The 20,260-nt window shown below is 44.6% G+C and overlaps 1 protein-coding gene across 1 annotated transcript; it reads left to right on the plus strand.

Moving 5' to 3' along the window:
* The first annotated feature begins 1,582 nt into the window (after positions 1 to 1,582).
* HAL (histidine ammonia-lyase) lies at positions 1,583 to 18,149 on the plus strand. Its single transcript, XM_075080529.1, has 20 exons — positions 1,583 to 1,951; positions 2,405 to 2,465; positions 2,639 to 2,666; positions 2,961 to 3,035; positions 3,136 to 3,208; positions 3,289 to 3,355; positions 3,539 to 3,576; positions 3,652 to 3,777; positions 5,100 to 5,239; positions 6,892 to 6,939; positions 7,983 to 8,130; positions 8,215 to 8,310; positions 8,429 to 8,487; positions 10,206 to 10,286; positions 11,161 to 11,226; positions 11,331 to 11,496; positions 13,801 to 13,935; positions 16,022 to 16,130; positions 16,235 to 16,304; positions 17,351 to 18,149. The coding sequence occupies exons 1-20, from the start codon at positions 1,705 to 1,707 to the stop codon at positions 17,498 to 17,500; spliced, it is 1,983 nt and encodes a 660-aa protein (XP_074936630.1). The 5' UTR covers positions 1,583 to 1,704; the 3' UTR covers positions 17,501 to 18,149.
* Positions 18,150 to 20,260: the final 2,111 nt, after the last annotated feature.

A 20,260-nucleotide genomic window follows, 5' to 3' on the forward strand; every position in this document is an offset into this window, starting at 1 on the left:
CCAGAAGGTTCATCTTTTCATGCTTGCAGCTCTAATGTGAATTGAGGCACGAAATTATCCTGGTGTATTTTATTGATTCAAGGCATCCCAAGCTTTTCCATTCAACTTTAACCTACCTCTGTCTAAGTAGTTGAAATAAAAATTATAGAAAAACTAACTCTGAGGTGACTGAGGCTCAGTTTACATTCTTTCTATGCATGTTGTGTCATTCAGCTTTTACTAAACACAATACTGGCTTTTTTGGAACCAAAATCAGTGTAATTTCCCTGTGTGTAAGGAACTTGGAGGCTTTCTTGGATTAAGGACCGAATGAGCCATTCATTCTCTTCTTGCTACTTCTCTAAAGGAGTGATAACTTCTGCTGGAAGCAAAAGACTTCACCAAAGGCTTCCGCTACAGCATCACATAAATGAAAAGGGATTCTCTCAGCAAGGCGCTGGTGGGAGGAGGAGGTATCTGACGGTAACAGGTTCTGGTTCGAGCTCTCAGATTGCAATGAAAACTCCTTTGTTTTAGAAATGTTTTATGCCACTAGTTTTGGGGTAATATTTTGTCATAAAAGCCTACATATCATATACTGTGATTTGGCAGCTGGAGTTCATGCTGCCAACTAATCCTGATTTCTTGCTGTCAGAGCTAGGGAAAAATAGTGGCAGGCATGGCTTCTGCTAGCGTTGCCCTGCTCCCCAGGGGCAAGGTCTCCCACACGATGGGTCTTCCACTAACAGGTCTTAAGTTAAAATTCGCTGTGATAATTCACCCCAGGTAAGTGCACTTCATAGCAGTGCCTTTGTCTGAGAACAGTACTGTGAGCAGCATGGACTACAAGCGGTGTTATGCGTTTGTCTTCAAAAGCAAAGGTATTTTCAGCCTCTGTGTCGACATGGTCATTGCTAAACTTTATTTTAGCACCATCTTACCAGGTATTTCTCTGCATCTTCTCAGCTTTGCATCTGCCTGCAATAGAGGTGTGGTACAGCAGCACCAGTCTCTGTAGCGGCAGGTGTGGCCTAACATTTGTGCTACCTGTTCTAGCAACATCTTACAGAGCATAGGTGAAAGGGTAATGGAGGGAAACTCATTAATCTTCTCCTTTTCTATGATACAAAAATCATGTTTTCTCACTTTGGCTTGGGCTGAGCAAAGAAGGCTTACTTCCTACGCTGCCTGCTCTCATCATAGAGGTGTATGGGTCCAGTCATCTTTCAATCCTAGCAGCCACAACCAACCCATAGCGGGGTGGCTGTCCTCCAGCCCTGTCCCTCGTGGAGGTTTTCATCAGTGCAATCTAGTGCCAGGTGACAACTCCATTAACTTTTGTTAAACCCTTACGTTTTTAGAACAGTTGCATTCCAGCTTATTCCGATTTATTTATCCATTCTTGCTACATAAACCCAGCTCCTAGATTTTCATTTCTATATTCCTGGTGTGATCTTTGGGAAAAAAATTCCTGTGGTAATAGTGGGGGGACGGGAGGTTTGCCTTTCCATGAAAAGGGTGTGTTCCCCAGGTTTGGTTTGATTGGATGAAGTCAGCCGGATACATCGATCTCGCTTATTTACAAAGGTGGGGATTTCGGGGGCGGATTTTTGCCTCTCTCAGATTGTGACACGGGACTCCAGCTAAATGCTGCTCTTCAGGCTGTTGCGTGGCTGCTGCACATTGCAGCCCTTCTCAGTCAAGGGACAAGTTTGGTGAGAAAGCATGCCGAGATACACGGTGCACGTCCGGGGAGAATGGCTGGCAGTGCCGTGCCTCAACTGCAGAAGCACAGTTGGATGGCTGGGAAAGGAAGCGGTGAGACGGTACATGAAAAACAAACCTGACAATGGGGGATTTGCCTCAGTGGAAGAAGTAAAGTTTTACATTCGAAGGTGCAAGGGACTTGGCTTGCTGGATCTTGATGATACAGTGGAGGATGCTCTAGAGGACAACGAATTTGTTGAAGTTGGTAAGCAAAACCTTAAGCAATGCATTGCAGAGCGACCACGTTGGCTTCTGAGTCACCAAACTGCTGTTTAGTTTATCTAAACTATCTAAACAGTGTCCATGATTTTTATGGAAAAATACCAAAATGTGCCCTTAGTTTTGAAGTATAGGACTATATAAGGTATAGAAGCCACAGGATTCTATATATATAAAATTTGTATATGATACCATATACGCTATATATTTGGATGGGATATGGAGCATGTGTCCAAGGGTTGGGCAGCTCTTTTGCCTTCAGAGTACACTAAATGAACTACATAATCCCTTGTTATTTTCCTAGAAGCATACAAATATATTTGGGGCTGATAGCTGCAAACTAGAATTCTTACTGGTGTGTATCTCAATGAATAACAAGTTTATTTATATGTAGAATACAATTTAATCCTATTCATGTTTATTTGCATATTTCTTCTAGTTATAGAAGGAGATGTAGTATCTCCAGATTTCATACCATCTCAGCCAGAAGGAGTTCATTTGTATCCTTTTTCGAACATTTTGTGAATTTTTTATGATTCCAGATTTATAATTTCCTAGATTTTGCTGTTCTTTTAGTGTTCCTTCATTCTTAAAACACTTTTCCAGCTGTAATTGAATGGTCACTACCTGTGAAATCCTGTCTGCCCTTTATTTTCCTTTACAGAACTTTCAGATACAGCAAATACCGAGAACCAGAACAGGTAGGAACCGCCAATGATTTTACAACTGGGTAATGAATGCTGCTATTCACCAGAACGTGCTGAGAGTTCAGCCACTGCAGCATTCATGAAAGCAGGGGCTGTTAGATTGGCTGGGCCTAGGAATCTAAATTATAATGTGCATATTACATTTCTGTTAGCGAGTTTCTGTCTTATGAATGAGCGTGAGTGAGCTTCCTTGTTGAATTTTGACTGTTTGTTTTTTTTTTTTCTCTGATTATTAAGCAACCTTATAACCATACATATCCCAAACTAAAAGGTGGTTCTTTGGTGTAGTATATTTCTTTAGATGGCAACAGCTTAACAACGGAGGACTTGGTCAATTTAGGAAAGGGGCTCTACAAGATAAAGGTAAAGATCCTGAACAAACACAGCTAAAAATTACATGTTTATCTTTCTACAATTAAACTTAAATAATGAAAGATAAACTCATATTTAAACTGTGTTGTAGCTCACACCTGAAGCTGAAGCTAAAGTCAAACAATCACGAGAAGTGATAGAAAGGATTGTAAAGGAACAGACGGGTAAATACTTTTACCTCTATTAATTGTTTAGAAACCTTTATTGGGTTCCCTCCTTAACCAGCAGTACACGTTTTTTGCAGTTGTTTATGGAATCACCACAGGGTTTGGGAAGTTCGCCAGGACTGTCATCCCAAACAGTAAGCTGAGGTAAGTTGTATGTGTGGCGCTCTCCATCCTTTCTTTTCAGAAAAGGAAGAGGTGGGAGCAGTTCGACCCTGTACATTTAAACTCCGTGGTTAGATGAGAGAGCTGCTTCAGTATTTCCCTTTGCTTTGTGCAAAATAAAACCTGACAAGACTTATTTGGCTTTTTACATTTTTTTTCCCATAGTGAGCTTCAAGTGAACTTGGTTCGTTCGCATTCTGCAGGTAATAAGAAATCACTTGGTATATTCCCTTTTCTGCTAGTGGGTTAGTAACTGAGAGTGTTACTGTTTTTTTCAGGTGTGGGGAAACCTTTGAGCCCAGAGAGATCTCGCATGCTGTTGGCGCTGAGGATCAATGTCCTAGCAAAAGGACACAGTGGAATATCCCTAGAAACGCTCCAGCAAGTTATTGAAGCATTTAATGGTAAAAAGATGTTTAAAGAAAATCCCCCTTTCCCTTTCTTTTTTATTTTTTTAACTGTTTTGTTAAAGGGTGTAGCTATGGATGTTGGTCTTTTGACTTGTTAGTTGTGAGAGATCAGGACCAAAGCTTGGCTGTGACTGGTCCTGGAGAAGATCATGGCTAGAGACCATTCCTCTGTTGAAGAGAACAAGGAGTGTGAGCAGAAGTGACAGGAAAGGCTGAGAGAAGCGGATGAAACAGGTAGAAGTTTGGGAAATGAGCCTTTGAGAAGTCAAGTAATTAGTTCAAGACTTAGCTTGACTGAGAGCATGACTCTGACTCTGGGCGAGCTCCTCTACAAAGGCTCAAGTCTCTAACTTTTGTCCTGTTGCACATGCCACCATCTTTTGGGACGCCAGGATTTTTGGGTGGGGCTATTACCACGTAGAAGACTGCACATGTTGGTGTTTGTCAAGCAGACCCACCTGAGCAGCACCTGTTTTCATGAGTAGACCCACCTGAGACCTACACAAGGGTTCATGAGTGGGCTACAAGACAGACGTGCAGAATCACACAGCTGGTGAGCAGCTCACGTGGCCATGGCTGTCAAAGCAGTTAAAGCTGGGTGGCCTTGCTGGACACTGTGGCAGGGAAACCAAAGGGGTGGCTGTGCTGTTCATTAGCTGATGTCCATTAAGAGTCCTTCTGGTGAGGCATGCCAGTGTGGCTGTGATGAGCAAAGACCACCTTCTCTTTCTGTGCAGCACTGCCCTCTGTTGCACCCTCCTCCTCCTCCTACAGTGGGTGAAGAAGCTGCAATTCGGTGTTTAATTCTGTAAAAGAAAAGAAACAGGCTGAGCCCTTCCCTGCTTTTTCTGCAGTTCCCTGCGTTCCATTTCTTCAATTCCACACATCCAGTGCTCAGAGGGCTGGGGAGGGGGGAAGAGAGCTCAAAGATGGTTTGTAGGAGTTACCATAAGGGAGTGAGAAATTAAGCGGTAGCTTTGTCCACACTATGTGGTCACCCTGCGATGGAAAGCTGAGAGGAATGATGTACTACCCACCTGGCTATGTAGCTGTAGATGCAATCACCCTGGGCTGTGGTCCCCCCACTCCAAAACTGAATGCAGAACTAAATGCAGAAGGCAACTGATTTCTTTATACACTGCAGCTAGCCTGCAAGCAGGGGCAAATCCCAGTCTGCAACGAGAATGGTCCCGTTGGTGCCATTGACCATGATTGCAGGATGTTACTGTGGCCACATGCACGTGCTGGCTTCTCTGTTTCCCAAGGATTGTATTGAGGTGAAGCTCTAACAGGAGTGATTTTTGTTTTCTTTCTAGTGTCCTGCCTTCCTTATATTCCTGAGAAAGGGACAGTTGGAGCCAGCGGAGACTTGGCCCCCCTCTCTCATCTTGCTCTGGGATTAATTGGAGAGGGAAAGATGTGGTCCCCAAAGAGTGGCTGGGCTGATGCTAAATATGTAAGACTCATGCAGCTGATAGTTTGTTTGGGTTTTTTTCTGCTTGCTGGGTCATTTGCCAAATTGCATGTAGGAGAGAGAGGGACGTTTTGCTCAGATTAATAACAGATTAAAAAATCTTTGGACTTTTTGTACCAGTTTGAATTGGGACTAGGTTGCCTTTAGCAACTCATCCTCTACCTTGAGGAAGGTGGATCCATGAGGGTGGAATAACTGACCCACATGTTACTGGAGCAGATATGAATATGCAGCATGTTATTAAGCCCAAAAGAAATATCATGCCATAGTATTGGAATTCAAGATACTGCAATGACACCGGTTAGGACCTGGAGAGAGGGACAGGGTGTGATAGGATGTGGAGTCTCCTTCCCTGGTGACATTCAAAACCCGCCTGGGTGCAGTCCTGTGCCCCCTGCTTTAGGTGTCCCTGCTCAAGCAGGGTGGGTTGGACAAGATGATCACCAGAGGTCCCTTCCAACCCCTACCATTCCGTGATTCTGTGATCAGCTTTGAAAGAACTGTTCCTGTATCTTCAGCTCCATAAACCTCAACACTGTTCCAACAAACCTAAGATCACCTCTCAAATTCAAAACTCCAAATGCTGAGAGTAACTGGAGATTTATCGGAGGCAAGAACTTATCAGCAAAATTTCTACTGATTTTGTAACGGCTTTAAGTGAATACACAGGTTTGGACATTTCATTTTTTATAGATTAACTAGAGTTACAGGGAACATTTATAGCATCCTCCTTTACCAGATGGAAGCTTTACAATGGAATTAATTTTTAATTAATTGTTATTCTGTCACTAATACATCAGCAGATTGATCTAGTGTTGAGTATCTCCAAGTCTGGCCCCTCCAGAGTCTTTCATGGTAGTTTGTCCTGCTACACCCATCACTCCTATCCATGAATATTTGAACACCAGATTTATTCATGGATGGATAGCTGTACCATCACTGTAGGCTGGAGAAGTACCGAGAACTACACAGGAAGAAGAGTAGGGAAGAAGCAGGCCAGTGTGTCATGGACCTTCAGGACCAGAAGTTACAGCTGTACACCTCTGAGATGTGTTACCTCTTCAGCTGGAAAGGTTGAGAGGACTATAATCAGAATCAAGGTTATGCCTTTCCTCCATTTCTCACAAGAGCGATTGCCCTATGGAATAGACATGTATAGAATAAACTGAGTAGGACTCTTCCTGTCACTGGAGATTTCCTATAGAAAGGGTTAGGGAATGATTTATGAAGGAATAGTTTATGCCAGGACAAACCTGCTATGAGACAGGATGTAGGCAGAACTACCTTCCCAAGATGTTTCCGGCCATCTCTCCTGTTACTCTCTCCCATCAGGTAATACATGGTAGATGTTAATGGTCTGTGACAGTATCTCACTTCAGTGCTCCTACTACCTTCTTTTACTGGCACTGGGAAATGAAGTGCTAGTTCAGAAGCCTAAAAATGTTGTCCTTTATTTAGCCCAGCAGAAAAATATATTTTAAATGTTTGTTATATAAAGCTCTTTTTGTCCCTTCTCTTAAGGAATTTGTTAATTTTTTTTTTTAAATGGAAACATTTAAGATTTAAAAGTTTCAGTGGTTGAATTACCAAAAGACATTTTTCATTAATTACCTTGTCATTAAACTCCATCACAGGTCCTGGAAGCCCATGGTCTGAAACCAATTATCTTGAAGCCAAAAGAGGTAATAAAGTATAATTAATCCTGCTGATGAAATACAAGCATAGTCAATCACTAGATGCTTTATACTTAACAATTTAGGCCTGAAGTGAATTAAAGATCATTTTAAATCAAGCTCCAGAATGATATTAATGCAGCATTATCAGGGGTGGGGTTCAATTCTCCTAGTGTCACCTTATTTGACTTGAAACGTCAGACCCAAACTTGATGTTCAGATTGGCTCTGTGGTCAATGGAAAGAGATGGGCATCTTCAGAAAAAACTTTACATCATCCTGAAACACCTGCCTAAGAAGCCCTCCCAAGGTACCTATTTGCCCTTTGACAGCAGCTCAGATGACTGTCTTGAACCAGGTATCTGACCACTGGACCATTAAAACTAGGTGAAATGAATCTCATTCCAAGTATTCAAGTTTACAACAGATGTGGGGGCTGTGCAGCTCCCTCATAAGGGGCCTCAGTAGCTGCAAAACAGCACCAGGAGCAAGAAGCCAAATCCAGTATCTCCTGAAGGCAAATGGAAGGTTCCCATGGGCCTCATGTTTGTTTACAACAAACATGAAGCTAGTTTTAACTGAACTCAGCAAATCTTTTAAAGCAGTTATAACTTCTAATGCTGTTTTAATTCTCCACTTCCTCATTATGATTGGTTTTTTCACCCCCCCATGATCATAACTTCTTTGGTTTAACTAATAACTTAAGAAGAAATTAATCAAAATAGCATTCCACTTCCAAAGAACAGGAAAAGAATACAGACTTCCTGTACTTTTTTTGCTTAAGCTTGAAATAGCATGAAATAAACCTCTTGCTTGGAACTACTGGCGCTCCAAGGGTGCTTATAATGACCTAGCAGGGTCATGACCATTGATAATTTATGCAGCAAAGATGTCCAGTCAAGCTGTGCATTTTATGATTTCAGGATGACCCAGGAAGCTGAGCAAAGGTCTTTAAATCATTCATATGAGAAGAATTATCACAGAGATGGGGAATTATCACACTGCGTGGAATAGCTGCAATGAATTTGCTTAACATCTGCTCTCTCTTTGAAGGGTCTGGCTCTCATCAATGGGACACAAATGATCACCTCGCTGGGATGCGAAGCAGTTGAAAGAGCCAGTGCTGTTGCTAAACAAGCTGACATAATTGCTGCCCTTACACTTGAAGTCTTGAAGGGTACAACAAGAGCCTTTGACACTGGTGGGTACTGGGCCTTTCCTGTCTCTCTGCTTAACAGCCATTGACAAGAGAAACACAACCTAACAATCTAACTTGTTTTACTAGATATCCATTCAGTGCGCCCACATCGAGGGCAGGCTGAAGTGGCATTTCGATTCAGATCCCTTCTAGATTCAGACCATCATCCATCAGAAATAGCAGGTGAACAATCTTAATCTTCACCCTTTCAGGTTACAGAGGTCCAGCTGGGTCTTTCAGCAGTAGCCCGTATGTTTTTATGTGAGGAATATGTGTTTTTTTCCTCCCTTGTTCCTTCTAGAGAGCCATAGATTCTGTGACCGAGTTCAGGATGCATACACATTGCGCTGTTGCCCTCAGGTAAAAGCTGACTTTTATTTCTTTTCATACCGCTAGATAGATGATGATGAAGTTCCTACATCAGAAATACTGGAAACTAGGCACTGTCTGACTCTATTAGAGGAAGCGGTTTTATTTTGCTTCTCCCTCACTTTAAAGTTAGTATGAATGGAGACATATCATAGAATGTCCTGAGTTGGAAGGGACCCATAACGATCAACAAGTCCAACTCCTGTCCCTGCACAGGACAACCCCAAATTCATACCATGTCTCTGAGGGTGTTGTCCAAGTGCTTCCTGAATAGCGTCAGGCTTGGCGCCATGACTGCCTCCTTGGGGAGCCTATTCCAGTGTTCCAGCTCCTCTGGGTGAAGAGTCTTTTCCTAATATCCAACCTAACCCTTCCCTAGCACATCTTCCTGCCATTCCCTTGGGTCCTATCATTGGTCACCAAAGAGAAGAGATCAGTGCCTGCCCCTCCTCCTCCCCTTGTGAGGAAGCTGTAGACCACAATAAGGTCTCCCCTCAGTCTCCTCTTCTCCAGGCTGAATAAACCAAGTAACTTTAGCTGCTCCTCATATAGTTTCTCCTCTAAACCCTTCATCAACTTCATGGCCCTCCTCTGGACACTCTCTAGTAGCTTTGTACCCTTAATGTACTGTGGCGCCCAAACCTGCACACAGCACTCGAGGTGAGGCCGCACCAGCGCAGAGCAGAGCGGGACAATCCCCTCCATTGACTGGCTGCAATGCAGTGCTTGGTGCACCCCAGGACACAGTGGGCCCTCTTGGCTGCCAGGGCACACTGTTGGCTCATGTTCAACTTGCTGCCAACCAGAACCCCCAGGTCCCTCTCTGCAGAGCTGCTCTCCGGCCTCTTGTTCCCCAGTCTGTATGTACATCCAGGGTTGCAAAATACAGCACTTGCCCTTGTTAAACTTCATACAGTTGGTGACTGCCCAGCTCTCCAGTCTGTCCAGATCTCTCTGCAGGGCCTCTCTGCCTTCAAGAGCGTCAACAGCTCCTCCCAGTTTTATGTTGTCAGCAAACTTAATTAGTATTCCTAATGACTTTAATTCATTGATCCCATGCACAAACCCATCAGGCAGTGTCTAACAAAGCTGTGTTCAGATCTGAAAGAGGCTAAGTGTTGGAAGCAGGGGGAAGGTGCTGGTTTCTACTCTTGCAGGCTTTACAGGGCATTTATGCTGCGTTGCTGCTAAGATCAGGAACTGGGGAAAGGTCTTTCCAGGAGAACCCAGGGTGATAGGTTGTTCTTCTACCTGTAGTATCTCTAACATACTGGAAGAACTCAACACAGTGAGTTTTAACATAAGCAAAGCTATTAAATTAGTGGAATTAATGAAAGTTAATCAACAGAAGTTTTTGTTTTCTGTGGGGGTTTTGTAAGGTTACTTCTCTCCTAACAACTCTTCTGCCACTGAATAAGCATCTTATCTTCCATTTAGGGTAAACCAACCCAAGCAAGTAAAGAATGACATATTTGGATTGCCCTTTTAGCAATACTGTCACAATAATAGTAAATATGGTCTTCCAGGTGTCTAGGATGGGCATTGTCCCATAGTGATGCTCCTGATTTTAAGAGCAAATACAAGACCATCTTCATGTGTGGATGCAGAGACTGGGGTGATGGGAAAGAGGGTGCCTGCAGCTCTGTCAACATCCTGAAGATGAACTAAGTGTTGATACTAAGCTCAGGTGCTAATGTCTTTTGTTCTAGGTCCACGGAGTTGTAAATGATACAATTGCTTTTGTGAAGGACATCATAACTACTGAAATCAATAGTGCCACGGACAACCCTGTATCTTTTTAATGGCTTTATTTCCATTTAAAATTTTACTTGTCCTTTTTTATCCTTTTCTTCTATATAATTATTTGCATAGGAGACAAAAAAGTCGTAACTGGCTTCAGTCAATAACTATCGTTGCTTGCAACAGCAACCTCGCTTCCTTCCTCCGTGTCTGCACTGGTGCATGCAAGTGTGTGTCTGGGCAAGGAAACCACGTGCGCATGCAGTTTAGCACATGTTAAATGTTTCCTAGATGAGATTCCATACGCATATATTGAATACGTAGACAGATGGGACTTGGCAACCAAATCGATGTAGGCAGATGGTGCCTTGTCATATGAAACATCTGTTAGTGCAGCATGAGTGAAACCTGCACTATAGAGCAAGAATTGCACTCAGGGAAGGAGACAAAACGCCTGTGGCTGGTAAGCCTCACTGTGTCTCAGCCTGGTAAACTCTGTGCACAGTACTTGAATTAGTGCTGAGCAAAGCTGGATTTCCCTCAGCAGTATAATGATGCTATATGTATCACCACATCCATAGCCGATAAGCATTACTACTTGTATTCTGTCTAAAATTGTATCTGCCATGGAAAGAATCTACCAAGGAAATGAGAAACTATGCTAGGATCCAAACACATGTGTTTCTTTGCATCCTTCCCCACCCCCAATCAAAGACCTCATTTTATGCAGTCTGTTTGAAAAACTAGAACAGAGGTTGGGTCTTCATTTTCTGAAAAGTGAAGATGCAGGTATAATATAATGTGCTTGCAAATAGAAGCCTATTAGCACAAACATTCCTTCAGTTAAGATATTCTGATCACTGACAGATATCTGTCATGTAAACTGTATTTCACTCAGGTTTGTGCCTTAACTTCTCCTTAAAGATGGTGTTTGCTGAAAGGGCAGAGACCATTTCTGGAGGAAATTTTCATGGTGAATATCCTGCAAAGGTAATCAAGCATTTGGAGAAAGAAAAAAAAAAAAATTTTTTTGTTTCTGTTTCGGGCTTTTTGTTTGTTTCTGTCATCAGGTTTAAGGAGATCTTCTTTTATAGGCTCTAGACTATTTGGCAATTGGTGTGCACGAACTCGCAGCAATCAGTGAAAGAAGAATTGAGAGGCTCTGCAACCCCTCGCTCAGCGAACTGCCTGCATTTTTAGTCACTGAAGGAGGTCTGAACTCTGGCTTCATGATTGCACACTGCACAGCAGCTGCCCTGGGTGAGTGCTTGAGCAACATCATCAAGAGAGCAAGCTAGAAAGACTAATTTACATCAAGGCAGTTGTAATTTGTTAGTAGATACAAAGGGATCTCACTCCTGTTTTCCATCTATTCTCCATGTGCGTTGTGCTGTCTGCGTGCAGTTTGAGCCTTGAGTGCAGCTGCAATTATTTCAGCTTGGGATTCTTTATTCTGCACTGATCCATGGGCATGTTTAGCACTCTAAGCATGCAAAATCTTAGGTGGACTTTAGTGGGAATGCTTGCCTGCTTGCATCTAAGGGATTGGGAGGGAGCGATCTGATTTGCAGAGTCACCAACACAAGAACTCCAGCTGAAATCAGTAACAGCTCTGTACCCAGAAGCCTGCAAATCAACTCAGATAGGGCTGTAATTAACAGCAAACAGTTGCAGGCAATAAGCATGCATCCGTCTGAGGCACTTTGCTGAACCTAGAGCCTCTGCTTGAATGGTTATGGTCTGTAAGCAGGGGATACCTCTGTTCACTTCTCACTAGCACAGGGACACCACTTGTCTCTGTTTTCCTCTAGCACTCATCACTGAGACAACAAGAAGCCTGCTGGCCGCTGGGATATTACAGTTCATAGGTTCAGGAAAGCACGAGCCAACATAAAGATAAACATGCTATGAGTAGAGGGTAAATCATAAGAGATGCAAACAGAAAAAGGAACAGAGGATGTCAGATAAATGTGCAGATAAACATCCTGCAGAAAAAAAAACAGTCAATGAACTAAATCAATGTAATAAAGGAATCCAGCCCGGAGGCCGTTTTGGGAAGTGGGGCTGCAAAAGGAGCTGAAGTGCTTGTCCCCCTGTTCGAAGGCTGGAAACTTTTCATTTTGGTTGGGCAGAGTTTAGGATGGCTCCAGGCTTTAGCTGTTGCTTGGCTTCAGGTTTCACAGCTCTCTCATGGAGCAATCAGGAGTGAGAGATTCTGGGGTGTTCGTGGTCTCTGCTAAGGGGAATGAAAATTACAGCCCTGCTGCTAACTCATTGCTGTGCTGACACCAGGAGTCCATGGGTTAAAATCATCTTTCCCTAGTCAAAATAGCCAGGAATTTATCTAAAAGTGAAGTTTGAGCTGGTTTTCTTCTTCTTTTTTTTTTTTTTTTATAAAATATTACTAATATTTTTAGGGTCACTCTGCCAGTTTCTAAGGTGTTTGTGTACCAGCTAATGTTGTTCACTCCTAGGGTTAAGAGATAAAGCTGCAAAAACTTTGCAGATGTTTTGCAATGCCATTGGATGCATCTCTCCCTTCCTCTCTGGTAGCGCTGTGCCTGCCAGAGCAAACTGTTTGTGGCAGCCACATGCAGCCTCTCTGGGACCTGCTGTTGCCTGCCTGAATATGCCAGCTGGGCTCCAGCCATGGACTGTGTCACTCCAGCCTATTTGCAATTGGTGTCACCACCGCTCTGTTGCTCTTGTTTTTCTGAAGCCCCTAATTTGGCAGGGGCATTACGCAGCACCCTGCTGCGCTTCAGAAAGAAAAGGTCTGCGTACAGCCAAAGCACTGCGAATGCAGCCTTCATTTCTTCTCTTCTAAGAGCAATTCTCAACCTCAGATTGTTGTCAGGTGGTGCCTGCAGCCCTTCCTGCAGCCAAATTCGTCTAGCTTTTAGGTGCAGCTTGAGAGACTTACTCCAGGTCTTGCACCCAGCTTTCAAAGCCAGAGCTCTCCCACCCTCAGGGGTGTGTGTGCCTGGAGGAGGGACATGGGCAGCCTTGGCGCAAGGCGAGGAGGATGGAGGAGGATTTGTATCACACTTCAGCATCTTCCTGGAACATGTTCTGCAAGCGCCTCAGCTCTGATGAGGAAAGACCAGATGCTGATCTTTAGCCTTCCTCTTGAAACCGGGGAGGGGAAGCGCCTGTGACCAAAACCAGAGGGAACCAATGCTCTTTACAAAGAGTCAACTTGGAGTTACAGGCAAGACCGGGCTTGTATTTCAGATATGCTGTCCGCTCTTTTTCTTCAGTTTCCATCAGGCCTTTGAGCCAGAGCAACCCAACCCCAGAGAATGGGGGGAAGTGAGCAGTCTTTCTATAATTGGTTAATATTTGCACCTAAAGACTGATATTGGTTACTGTTTTCGGAGGCAATGGTTGTTTTCAAGATGTTTATTACGAATTAGTCAGTCCAGGTGAAACGTCGATGCGTTCTCGAAAGAGGAGCAATAGCTGGAGCTGAGGTGGTGGACAGGCTCTTTCCTCCAGGTTGGCCATTGTTTCTGCTGTCTCATGGCCATTCTGTCCTACATTCATTGCACTGGATTTTTGCAGTTTCTGAGAACAAAGCCTTGTGCCACCCCTCTTCTGTGGATTCTCTCTCAACCAGTGCTGCTACAGAGGATCACGTGTCCATGGGAGGATGGGCTGCAAGAAAAGCTTTGAGAGTTATTGAACATGTGGAACAAGGTAAAATTAAAATGCTGATTTCCAGACAGACCTTATGTATGCAACCAGATTAAGATATTAGTGCCATTTTTTAGATATATTTTAAGAAAAAAGAGTTAATGCATCTGAAAGGATTATCTAAAAATATTATATTAAACACATATTTTACAAGCATTTGGATCTTTCTAACAGAAATTAGGTAAATCCAGCACCAAGTGTTTCCTGTGAAACAAAACTGCTTACTGCAGGACACTCAGAAAAACTTTCCTCTCTTGCTTACAATGACAGATTGCTCTCTTGCTTTTTATTTATTTATTTGGCAGATGGTGTGCTTAGATACAGATATCAGCTGTTAGTGGAAGAGCAGAGCAATACACAGCACACAAATACTGAACTCACTTGCCCAATTAAGTTTATACATTTGAGTGCTCCGAAGATTTATTTTCATAGAAATACATTTTCCCTGTGCAGAGAGATGAGTTTGAGCAACTGTGTGTTCCATCAGCATGTTGAGAAACAGTGGGTCCAGTGGGTTCTCCCAATTCCTTGGGTGAATTGGCTTGTGAAAATGAAGAACTAGTGCCAATACTGATCAGGTGTGAGGTGAGAAATTGTGGTGCAAACTTCTTAAGACAGAAGACTCTCTTCCAAAACTCTGTAATTTTAGTGGTGCTTTCATGTGGGCTCTTGCAAGCTTCACAGGCAGAACTTTCTTTTAGAGCTCGGGCCCCTTTCTTTTTCTCAGTCCTAAAGAAGTTTTCTGATTTATGGTACTGATTACTTTGGGTATTCAAGATGCCTTGGAATAGATTTTTATGGATTTAAGACTGTGATAACTAGGAGTTCCTTGCACACTGAAAAGTCTGTATGGCAAACTACCTAAAAGCTGCTTGCTAAAATGCTAGGTGCTACCCCCAGCTGCCACTCTGGGGTGTGTGGATCCACTGGTGTTTTTACATTACCTGAAACCATACTATGTTAGCCAGAACAAACACCAAGGATAGACTTATTGGTTGGATGGTCACATCCAGAGGGTAGTGGTCAATGGCTCGATGTCCAGATGGAGACCGGTGATGAGTGGTGTCCCTCATGGGTCCGTACTGGGACCAGTAATATTTAATATCTTCATCAATAACATAGACAGTGGGATCAAGCGCACCCTCAGCAAGTTTGCAGATGACACCAAGCTGGGCGGTGCAGTTGACACACCAGAAGGATGGGATGTCACCCAGAGAGACCTAGACAAGCTGGAGAGGTGGGCCTGTGAGAACCTCATGAGGTTCAGCAAAGCCAAGTGCAAGGTCCTCAGGCTGGGGGATGAGGAGATTGAGAGCAACCCTGTGGAGAAGGATTTGGGGCTACTGATGGATGAAAAGCTGGACATGAGCCAACAATGTGCACTTGCAGCCCAGGTGGCCAGCTGTATCCCGGGCTGCATCAAAAGAAGGGTGGCCAGGAGGTCAAGGGAGGTGATTCTTCCCCTCTACTCTGCTCTGGTGAGACTCCGCCTGGAGTACTGCATCCAGCTCTGGGGTCACCAGCACAGGAAGGACATGGGCCTGTTGGGGCGGGTCCAGAGGAGGGCCACAAAAATGATCTGAGAGCTAGAGCACCTCTCCTACGAGGACAGGCTGAGAGAGTTGGGGTTGTTCAGCCTGGGGGATGAGAAGGCTGTGGGGAGACCTTATTGTGGCCTTTCCGTACTTAAAGGGGGACTATAGAAAAGATGGGGACTATAGAAAAGATGGGGACAATCTCTTTAGCAAGCCTGTTGTGACAGAACAAGGGGCAATGGTTTAAATCTAAAGGAGGGTAGATTTAGACTAGATATAAGGAAAACTTTTTTTACAATGAGGGTGGTGAAACACTGGAACAGGTTGCCCAGAGAGGCGGTAGATGCCCCATCCCTGGAAACATTCAAGGTCAGGTTGGAGTGGGCTCTGAGCAACCTGATCTAGTTGGAGATGTCCCTGCTCACTGCAGGGGGGTTGGACTAGATGACCTCTAAAGGTGCCTTCCTACCCACACCATTCTAAGATTCTATGATTTATAAGGGAAATGTCGCCTTGAGCTGCTGAATATCCCTTTCACTGTTTTGATTTCCTAGTTCTGGCTATTGAGCTGCTCGCAGCCTGCCAGGGTATTGAATTCCTACGCCCTCTGAGAACAACCACCCCATTGGAGAAGGTCTATGACCTTGTGCGCTCTGTTGTGAGGTAAGATCAGATAACTGTCCCCCTCAGAGGTTACCTGTTTGGAGACTGGCTGCCCGCAGTGGTGGTTAATGTTTGGCCAATGTTCGCAATGTGTCTTGTTACAGGCCTTGGATGAAGGATCGCTTCATGGCCCCAGACATTGAAGCAGCTCACAGGCTACTCATGGAGCAGGAGGCAAGTGTTGACTTTCAGTATGTGCCATAGGACTGTCCCAAAGGAACACACTGCAGCTCTGCTCTAGAAATACGCACCATGCATTCATGGGCTGGCCTCGCTAAAAGCGCTTCTCTGCCTGGGGCGAACCCAACAGATTTTCTGAGATTTGGTTTTAGTGGGGTAGATTTAGAAATCAATTCCTAAAGTTGCCTTGTGTAATAAATAGCTTATATTATTAATTCTGGCAGGGGGTTCACAGACATACATCCAGCTTTGAATAATTTGAGGGCAGGGTCCTATACCCCCGCAGATCTCCAGAGAAACCAGTGGTCTCTCCAGACAGTGTTCCTCATTCCCGGGGCAGTGAGTGCTTCCCAGCCTTGAAGCCCTTGGGCCTGGTGGACCACAGGAAGAAATAAGGGGATGTGGATGAGGGAATAGCAGCGGCAAAATACGTCAACCTGGGCCAAGTGATCCATCTAATTTATTTGTTTGCAAAATATAAGTAACAGAAGAATTGTAGAGAGTAAGCAACTGGGAGAAGAAAATCCCAGTCCATCTTCTGCAAGGCTGTTTGCCCTGCAGCCCTTACAGGAGGAGAGACAAAGATACCTGTAGAACATTTTCCTTTTCTGCTTCAAATCCCAGCCACCACCCCTTCCCTTTTTCTTTGTCCATGCCAGCTGCCATTTTCTCCCCCAGCCCCTTTGTGACCAAGTGATTTTGTAGCAAGTGGCAGTGATCCTCTCCCAACTGTTGTATACAGAGCATTAACCTGGTAACAAGACAAAACGCAACGTTTTCACCTTGAACTCTTTCACTTTGTCCCCCTGCATCTGTATCTCTCTCATCCCCTGTCAACTCCGTCTACATGCTCTTCCCTAAACATCACTCTGGCTACCTCTCTGGTTCTGCTGGTCACATACAGCTTATCTATGTAGGTCTGTCACTCTCACCTCCATCCCAGTAACTCTTCCATGGAGTTTCCTGAACTTGTGCATTGATGTAGGACTTCACCTTTTGTTTTGCTTCTGACTCTGCTGTTCCACCTTCTCATTTTGCAGGTGTGGGAAGTGGCTAAACCTTACATTGAAAAGTACAGGAGGGAACACATCCCTGAATCGAGACCCATTTCACCAACAGCCTTCTCCCTGGGATTGCTGGAAATGGGTGCAGGTGTTGGTCACGACCATCGGCATCAGGATGAAGTTTAGAGTGTGGTCCTCTGATACAGAGCAGATCCTTTCCAGGACCTTGCCTAAGGGTGGCTGTTCTACTAGAAATCAACACGGTTTCTCCAAGTGACCCAAAGGACCTGACTGTGTATCTCAGGAGCACGTACAGATAGCAGAGAAATGGCTCACTATTTTCCTCACATGTGAAAGACAGCTTTGCCACAATAGTCTGGTTTTATCTGAATTTCCTGAGCTTCCCAACACAAAACATTCAGACTCCTGCTGAAACCAGTGGATGTTTTATACATGGCCTCCTGTATTTGTATTATTAGCTCTTCCTTGGTTTCTCTTAATCTCTGCTGGTGATACTGAACAGCTTAGGTTTGTTATTCTCACTTTTTTTTTCCTTTGGGTAACTGCTGTGGTCCCCTTCATTCTGCCACAACCAAAATTATCTTTACACTTCATTGTCCTCTGTTTTGCGGATCATATGTGAGGCACAGGTTCTTGTATAACAAGAGCATTTTCAGAGCAGGCCCTTCACAAATCTGAAAATCTGTGTGCATAAAAATGTGCTATGGAGATCATTGCTAGAGAACAAATATATTCTGGTGATAGACTACGCTTAATGCAGCTTTGTAAGAGCTCTGGGCTTACACAGGCAATAAATAAACTGGGGCTTCACGTACAGCTGTAGCAATCTCTTTTCCTGTCATGTGTGATGATGAAAATGTAAAGCAAAAGCTTGGTTTGGAAATAAGGAGGACAGGTGAAACAGGAGCCAGGAAAGGGGGAGGAGGAGAAGATGTAAGGGTGGTAGATATGAAGCAGTGCAAGATCTGCACTCCCATGGCTTACCAGGCACCTGCCTGGCTACCAAGCGCCCCGTCCCCACCGAGTGACTCATGCTGTAGTGCACTCTGTGTTACAACATTGACCTCTGGCACAGGCTTTATTCTGCAAGGAAAAGTCAGGACTTAGACTTCACATCATGGTGCAGTGCTGAGATGTAAAGGCTGGTTAACAACCACGAGCCTTGGCACTACTGCCCCGATACCTACAGCTGCAGGGGGTTCAGCATGGGCTGGAAATCTTCCCGGGCTATGGGCTGTGCTGCAAGGGGCAGCCAAAGTGCTAGTGTGGACCTATCCTCGTGTGTCTGAGACCTGCTGTGTTAAATGTGCCCCAAGGGGAGGACTCATGCCTGTTGGCAAGCTGGCAAGTCAACACCTAACCTGGCCAGAAGACCTGGGAACTAGGGTACCCACCCATGGCATGTGAGCTCCCGCTTCAGATCCTTGCTTCTGCACCTGTTTTGCAGCATCTCCAGCCTCCATCTCTCCCTCACATTCCCTTTCAGCTTGAGGCTGCCTGTAGCAGGCGTATTTCAATCTCCCCCTGAAGGTATTCCCTTTTGTATAAAATCAGGTATTAATTCAAGTGTGAGAATGAACAGCCAGGCTTATATCTTGTAGGGTCAACCATTGTCCTTCAGCCTCATGTTACGGCTAAACAATACTGTTCCTTCAGTAGCAAAGCTGGCACAAGTTCCTATCCACGGCACTGTTACCCATGTCCTGCTCCCAGCCTCTGTGGGAGCGAGCACGGTGAACGGCATTGCTGAAGTGAGCCACGTTGAAAACAAGCAAACAAAATCTTCCTACATTTCAGTGGGGCGTGCCTTCCCTGGCAAGGACCATGTAGCTGACCATCAGGAACCACTTAAGCCAGCTGCGCCACTGAATTATAACCACACCCTCTAACTGCAAACCTGCCACTAATTATAGCCTTGGGGCATACTCCCAAATGGCTACTGGATTCAGCTGAGCTGACTGGGCAAGCACATGGTTTGATGTTCCCGTCAGAGCTCGTTCGTGAAAGCAGAATCCCCTCACGTCAGTAGTTTCAGGCCATGAATGCCTATTCCTGTCCAGCAAGAGAACATTTGAGGTTTTCCTTACACAATCCTGGGTTCTCAAATGCCGTAGGCACTTCAGAGAGGAGGTGCTGGGCGCTGCTTCCCACTCACCTCCACTTTTGGCTGCCTGCGACCAAGGGACCAGGAGCACACACTGCAGCACAGTCGCCTCAGCTTCGCGCCACACCTACACTAAGCCGAGAGACACCACACTGGCCATACACTGCATTTCAGAAATGCCTGCCTTCATACCCTGACAGCTTTCCCCAATGGCCTGCATAAACATTATTTATGAGTGCTGTCTTGGGCAGAATGGACCACGTGATCACATATTTCAGCTATTCTTCCAAGCTCTATAAAAACAAAGGTCCACACCCACATCTGGTGCAACATCTGCTTGCAGAAAAATGTGTCTAGTGGCAGGAATGCCATTAAATTGTTTTAAAAACTGATTTAGTTGGCTAGCCTGGATCAAATAAAGCATGAACAAAGATACTCCATGGCGTGGCTTACATATTTTGGATGTTAACAGATATGCCCAAGGCTCAGGGAGATCAGAAGGTCATAATAAAGCTCATAAATATTTGTGATGGTTTTCAAGTATCTGTTAATCAGAATGAGACTGTTGTCCTTCCTCAGGGATCTGATTCATTAAAGCACTGAGTTTCAAGCCTGCAGAAATCAGGAGACTTGGTATTTCAGAGAGGTAAGATACTGTGCCTCCTACCACGGCTGTGGTTCCTGCTATCTGCCAAGTTTGAGACTCAGCAGACCAGGAACTATGAATGTTTCCTTGGGATGCTGTGGCCTCCCAGCACCACCAAGCACCATTCCAAATGTACATGCCTGAGCCCCTGGCCCTCCACCACAGGTTACCTAGC

This window comes from Phalacrocorax aristotelis, chromosome 1 (genome assembly GCF_949628215.1).
Source record: "Phalacrocorax aristotelis chromosome 1, bGulAri2.1, whole genome shotgun sequence".
In the NCBI taxonomy this organism is placed as follows: domain Eukaryota; kingdom Metazoa; phylum Chordata; class Aves; order Suliformes; family Phalacrocoracidae; genus Phalacrocorax; species Phalacrocorax aristotelis.

Excerpts from the sequence above, each read along its gene's own strand:
- HAL (XM_075080529.1), top strand. The coding sequence starts at position 1,705 with ATGCCGAGATACACGGTGCACGTCCGGGGAGAATGGCTGGCAGTGCCG. Across the intron at positions 3,209-3,288 it reads GATTGTAAAGGAACAGACGG|TTGTTTATGGAATCACCACA; the intron begins GTAAATACTTTT and ends CGTTTTTTGCAG. Across the intron at positions 8,131-8,214 it reads AACAAGAGCCTTTGACACTG|ATATCCATTCAGTGCGCCCA; the intron begins GTGGGTACTGGG and ends TTGTTTTACTAG.